The sequence below is a fragment of the Fukomys damarensis genome, unplaced genomic scaffold (assembly GCF_012274545.1).
Source record: "Fukomys damarensis isolate Sample0158 unplaced genomic scaffold, DMR_v1.0_HiC HiC_scaffold_18, whole genome shotgun sequence".
NCBI classification, from domain to species: domain Eukaryota; kingdom Metazoa; phylum Chordata; class Mammalia; order Rodentia; family Bathyergidae; genus Fukomys; species Fukomys damarensis.
In genome coordinates, this window is record NW_022900930.1 from 5283207 (window position 1) to 5290082 (window position 6876).

The 6876-nt window shown below is 39.3% G+C and overlaps 1 protein-coding gene across 1 annotated transcript in view; it reads right to left on the reverse strand.

The window, feature by feature from the left end:
* Window positions 1–6876, reverse strand: part of LOC104848577 (potassium channel subfamily U member 1) — a gene marked incomplete at its 3' end in the record, with an annotated part of 121167 nt that overhangs the window by 102669 nt on the left and 11622 nt on the right. The window contains exons 3-5 of the mRNA XM_033765578.1: window positions 2797–2858; window positions 1450–1540; window positions 223–334 (exon numbers count right to left, since the gene is read on the reverse strand). Coding sequence (XP_033621469.1) covers window positions 223–334; window positions 1450–1540; window positions 2797–2858 — 265 coding nt within the window. The remainder of the gene's footprint in view (window positions 1–222; window positions 335–1449; window positions 1541–2796; window positions 2859–6876) is intronic.

Below are 6876 nucleotides of genomic sequence, written 5' to 3' on the forward strand. Positions count from 1 at the left end.
CAAAGCCCTACTGTGTGCCAGGTGAATTTCTGGTGTTGAGGTTAAAAATGGTTTCTGATGTAGTAAAAAAAAAAAGAGAGAAAAAAAACCAAAACAAAACAAAGGGGTATTTTTTTTAGTGGCAGACAGGCACTAAGTAAAAATGAAGAATACTTATAAATGCATGTTGAGAATTCTCCATTTTGTTTTAGCTATTGCTATGGATTTCATACACACACTTACCCAGCCAGTTACTCTTCAAGTAATACGAAATAAATGTTGGGGGAATGGTGAAGATGTCTACAAGAGAATTCATCTCTAGCCAGAACTTGATCTTGTCATCAGCTGCCAAAAACTGTAAAAATGAAAACATAAAACTGAAAATTCTGCTACCCTCAAAAATTTCAGTGATCACAGAGATGATATTATTTTAAGCTACACTTGATTCATTCCCTCAAGTTTTGCTATTAGTCTATTTTATGCATAAGCAAAACTCATGTAATCCTACAAGTATATAGATACAGATATTGTTTCTTTAATGAGTATTCAATTAATACTTCTCTGTTCCTAGAACATATATGTGTATGTTTATACATAGTTATATCTTATGTGAGCAGTGAAGGTATATGATTTAAGTTGGTCTTCAAGGAAAAATGCACAACTCTCTAAAAGACTGCTGATCATGAACTGTGTTTATGAGTTTCCCTACTTAGATTAAGAAAACCACATTTCCAGGAAGGAGAATCTGCTCCTGTAAAAAAGATTTTGATGGTCAGTGTAGTAGGATAAGTTTTAAAGGAGGATCATAGAACTACATACTATCTATATGCATATGTGTTTGTACATATATGTACATGAGATGTGTATGAGATATACTTCTCTATATCAAATGTAAGTACACATGTAGTTATATGGATGCATACAGTCTCCCACAAGCATGGAATGGATTAATACACTCAAATATAGACCTAAAATGAGGACTTACTAAATGTCATCGGAATGAGATAATTCATTAATAGATGAATGTTAAAAAAGTGAAACAAAAATATAACAATATTTTATACAGCTAAGATGCTACATGTGCCATTAGTAGAAACAGTGACATCTTCAGAGACTTGCCAGTCCTATTCTACCACCTTGTGATTACTAGTAAAGTTTCCTTTGTGGTAGTTATTAAGCCAATAAAGAAGATAATGTGTCTTTGAAAGGACAGGTTTCATTTGTGATGGCCTTGGTTTATGACTTCCAGAGTAGGTGAGAGAAAGAGGGAAAGAGAGAGAGAGAGAGAGAGAGAGAGAGAGAGAGAGAGAGAGAGAGAGAGAGGTAGAAGAGAGGTTTTATTAACAGCACACAGACTCTTTACCTTCTCAGCCTAATAATTTGGGCAGAGTGTGTCACTGAGGGACACACGGTCTGTACGTTGCTCCAGTTGTGTTTTTGTGTGTCCTCCCACTTCCCATAGGTACTTACTCTCAATCCAAAATAGAAACTAAAGAAAGCATTGAAAGTCAGATCAATGGGGATGGTTTTGTCTTCATATGAAGAACAACTTCCAACAGGGCTGGAAAAGAAATAAGTACAGTGTGTAAAGGTGAATGTTTAAATACCATGTCTATAAAAGACAAATATAGGGAAAAGGCAGGCAATTTTCCATTTATTCACTATCAATGACCAATTCAGACACTTATGTTGAGAGCTGAAGGAAATTACCTTCCTCTTGGGAGCGCAGCTATGCATAAATAAAACCCTTGAATCACCCATGGAGCTTAAAATAACAGGAAATTTCTTGTCATCACTATGATAGGGTTTATCAGTTCAATTTCAATTATTTTCAGTTGATATTTGGAGGTGTACAGATTACATACTACTCCGTGGTTTGCGAGTTCATCTATCCAGTCAATATGTTAGCTTCTGCAACTTTTTGCTCTAGGTCAGATGGAATTGATTTAACCAAATCAAAGAAAAATTCCTGAAAGATCTGTTAGGAGTTTACAAAGCAAAGACTGCCAGTTCCCCTAGGCTACCTACAGTTACCTTAGCTGCATTCTCACACCTCCATCAGTGGCATATCACCGTGTGTGTGTGTGTGTGTGTGTGTGTGTGTGTGTGTGTGTGTGTCAGTGTCTCTAAATTGACAGGGCTGGCTTCGATTTTGTGATTTCCTGCCTCAGACTCTCTAGTAGTTGGATTATAAGAGTGTGCCACTGGACCTAGTTTGGTTGCCTTGCTTTTGAGATTCTGTAAATCCTAAGTTAACCTCAGCTGGAAATTCAATTAAACTCCCAAAGGATTGACATGGAACTCACTTTAGACTGACTTCAGTTCAAGAGACTCCCCCTAACACTGAGCTACAAGGAGAGAGTGCTTTTGGAGGCAAGCAGACAGCACCTTGTTCTGTTACCACAGGTGAGGTTTGGCTTTATTGGTTCTCAAATCCATCCAGAGTTCTTGGAGGCTCATGAGAAGTTCTGATCCAAACTCAGAACTTCTCCTTCAAAGCCCAAGGAACCTGAAACCCTTCTGAAGTGGCCTGTGTGGAGCTGGCAGCTGAAGACACAGAGCCTCAGAACCTCTGTGACCCCACCTAACTCCAGCAAGGCCGGCCGGCAGGTGCAAGGGAAGCACACACATTTCTCCAGAACTTGGTTTAGCACCTGCTGGGGCAACTAAACACACTTTCACGAGCCTGTGTGTGTGTGTGTGTGTGTGTGTGTGTTGTTGACTGTATATTTCACAATACCCCCCCCAAGGGAAAATTTCAGTGTAGCTAAGTAAGTTACTGATATAGCAGACAGAATGATGGAGGACTTTACTCACTCAGAAGAATTGATGAAATAAATGATCAGAGACCCGATGCTTAGAACAAAGACGAGGATCACCTGAAAACAAACAAAATCGGGAATGAATGTGCAAAGCCATTTTATTGTCATGGAAAATTAATAAAACCCAAAAAATCCCGTTTTTTCTCCTTTTAAAATAAATTGAAATATATTTTACCATGAATACTTATTTTTGCAGGAAGGGCGGGGATAAATGTATTTTCTCTTTATACTTTGCCTATATACGGGTAGACAATTATTCACACATTAGTTTATGCTAGCATTTATTAATTCATCTGTTCAAGAAAAGTGAATTGGACCTCTCATTCCCTGAACATTTACCTGCTTTCCTTACCTAAGTTTTAATTTCATGCATGTCAGAATGAACCCTTTCTCCTGGCTGCTACCCCCAGTGCTTGCTGACCATTTATTATGGGATTAATGTATGTTGTGTATTTTATTACGTACTGGAAAATGGGTGCTATTTCACGAAGATCTTGGGCTCATATTTGCTCTTGTTTTTTTTTTCTCTAGAACACTTGAGAACACAATATTAACCTGTAGCAGTGATTTTCCTGCTTTCATTTTTAGGCATACTTGACTGGGATGATAAAATAGTCCACATATGTACATGGATCTGCCAAAATGAGATCCATTTATCTGTATAACTAATATTCACTAGTAAAATTCTTAAAAACAAACAAACAAAGCAAAAACAAAACAAAACATATTAGTCCTGACCTGATAACCACAAAGCAAAAAGGAAAGGGTGGATTAGAGCTTAGTCAATAGTTCAGGACCCAGTGTGTGGCCTTCAGTGCTAGTACACATTGAAATAGTATTTATAAAGACTTTAGGAAAAAGATTGACAAACCAAGAATTCTAAACCCAAATAAATCATTGTTCACTTGTAAAAGTAAGCAGAAAACATTTTGGACATTCAAGGATTCAGAAAGGATACTGTCTACCTTAGTAAATAAATATGGGGAATCGTCAAGAAAAAAAAAGAAGAAAGAAAAATTCAGTAACATGAACTATGTAAGGAAAAAAGGTTGCATAATAAAGTTGATAAAGGTGGTGATTAATGTGACTTTTAAATTTACAAATATTAAGAAGGAATCTTACCAAATGTAATACATCTGCTAGCACCCCCCAAGCTCACCCACTACCACCCAATACACGATCAACAGTAATCAGGAGCTAATGTTCAAATTAGTTCAACCACGCCTGGAAGTAAGAGGGAGGATGTGGAGGAAAATCATACTCAAGGTATCATTCAAGACAATAGGAATATAAAATATGCAGAGGTACACAGAAATACAGAGAAAGAATGAATTTGATTTACCTGGCTTTTATATTATTCTATTAAAATAGAAACATTCACTTAAAAATAATGAAAATAAAATTAATTAAAAATTAAAGTGTTTTAAGGTGGGGAGGGGAGGAGGGGGTGAAGGGAGGGTGGGGATAAGAGGAAAAAATGAGAACCAAGACCTGGCATGTAAAGGTACAAGATCCCAGTAATGAATGTAACTGTATTGTCTGCCTAGAATGTACCAATAAATTCAATTTAAAATTAAAAAAACTAATGCAACAAGCAAAAAAAAATATAAGCTAAAAATACAAATTTCAGCCAATTGTCAGTACTTGGTATGTCCTGAGTGCTTATGTGTATTACACAATTATCTCCAACATTCTGATGAGACTATTATAATCTCCTTTATATTCATATTATATGAATGAAATCCACTTGAAAGAACTTATTTTGCCCAGGACTATATACTAGTGATTTGAGGAGATAATGTTGAAGTCCATCATTCTCAAAGTCCACAGTCACTCAGCCCCTCCAGTAGCCTGAGAAATTAAGACTTTGGCAGCGCTCTTGGCCCTGTGTCCTACACCTCTTCTCCCTTTCTTTACTAACAGATCTTGTGGTTGTTTACTTAAGCTACTGATATTTACATATTCTATTAGCCATGAAATTCAATTTCTAAATATTCTAAAGACAAATTAAACAGATCATAATAAAGGAGAATGATTAAATTCCCCTGGTAAATTAAGAAGTAATTCAGTTAATCGATACAAGAACAATAATCCAGCTACACGACATTTACAAGGGACGCACATAAGAAGAAATAAAAAAAAGATTTGAAAGAGAGCTGGGCAAAGACATCCCAATCAAGCATGCGTGCGTAAAATGAAAGTAGGAAAATCACTGCTACAGGTTAATATTGTGTTCTCAAGCGTTTTAGAAAAAAAAGAGCAAATATGAGTACAACAAAAGTAGACATTCATTATTGTAAAAGGTACTGACAATCCAGAAGGTCTAGTAAATAATTATGTGTAACAATGGATATTAGAATAAATTACCCCAAATCGGTTGGAAATGCAAGACATCCAGAAAAGCTGAAATGTCATAAATGGAGATTTTTGACATGTCCTCTCAATCAACAAAGAATTAAGGATATAGAAAATACATAAACATCATTAGTATTCCTTACATTGTATATCAAACAGGCTAATACATATTCTTTCAAGAGTCTGTTAAATAGTCCTAAAAATTGACCTCATACAAGGCAACAAGGAATTTCTCGTAAATTCTACAAAGTAGAAATCATAAAAGCACTGTCATCCTTGCACCATAAATTTCTACTAAAGTAGTAAATATTACCCCCCCATCTACAATTCATGTCTTTTTTTCAGGAAAATAAAAGCACATCACCTTCCTCTAAGTAGATCGTGAATAAACAAGAAATCAAAATCAAAAATTAAAACAAAGCACAAATTAGGTATCATCCAAAGTTTTACTTGTCAAAGTAAGAGACACCCAGAGAAGCGCTCAGAGGAAAAATTCTTATGAATCAAAGGCAACTCCAGAAACTGCGGTAATGAGGCCTTCTTCGTGGTTGTCGCCCTGAGAAAGCCCCTAGGGTGGTGGGTCCAGGGCTGGGCCTGTGCGGTGCTGGCCTGCATCTTAGGGCTAAGCCAGGTGAAGTAGAGGCCCCACAGGGTCTGGGGCGGAGCGGAGTCCAGAGGAAACCCATGCACTGGAGAGGTCAGCAAGACAGGGCCCAGCTGCCCCTGCCAGGCCACCACGGGTCACTCACACTCTCCTTCCTGATAGCCAAAGAGAAAAGAGAGATCTGCCCGGCCCCCAGGGCGAAGCTGCAGGGCCGGCAGGCAGAGCACCCGCACCCTCCCCGCGGGTGGACGCTGCTCCTAAGGCCCCCAGCCCCGTGTCCTCCGGCCACTTCCTGGTTTGGAACTGAGCATGTGCGGGAGAGAGCAGGAGGGTGCTGAGGGAGGAGAGCCCGGCCCGGAGGTGCTGGATGTGTCCCGCCGCCGGGACGTGTGATCAAGGCCAGCACCGGGATCAGGAGATGGAGATGAGATGGACAAGGCCAAGAAGAGCCCAGGGCCCTCAGACCCAGCCGTCTGTGTGAGCCGCTCCCGGGCTGAAGGGTGTTCCTTCCCTTTTAGAGGCAGGGCCTCAGACGGACTGAGCTACGCTGTGGACCGTTCATTCTTTCTTTTTTCCTTGGAGTCCAGTTCGGGTCTGACTAACTTATCTCCTTGCAGAGAGGAAACATATCCATTCAGAGACTTCTCCTAAAGACTCCGGGTCTGTTTGATGTTCCCGTCCCTTAGCTTGGGGTGAAACTTGGGAGTGATATGAAAGGAAGCCGCTTAGTAACAGAAAAGGTTTATTACAAGGATCGCACCCTGAACTGATGGTTCCGTGTATCAAACGGGAAGGACTGGGAAGGAAGGAAGGAAGGAAGGATTCTGAAATTAAGGAGGAGGAGGATTGTGTGTGTGTGTGTGTGTGTGTGTGTGTGTCCCATTCTGGCATATATGTATAAATTAATGCATTGGTGAATAAAGCTACCTTTTATGAGACTCATGAAATATGTATATCTCCAGAAAAAAACGAAATGAGAATGAAATTTAGGAAAAAGGCACATAAGAAATACCAAAAGAGGAAGAAGGGTATGACGGGGGGAGGGAGAGAAAGAAGGGAAGAGGAGTTGAGAGGGGAGGAGAGCACGGGGAAGGGGGGAGGGGAGGGGAGGGGGGG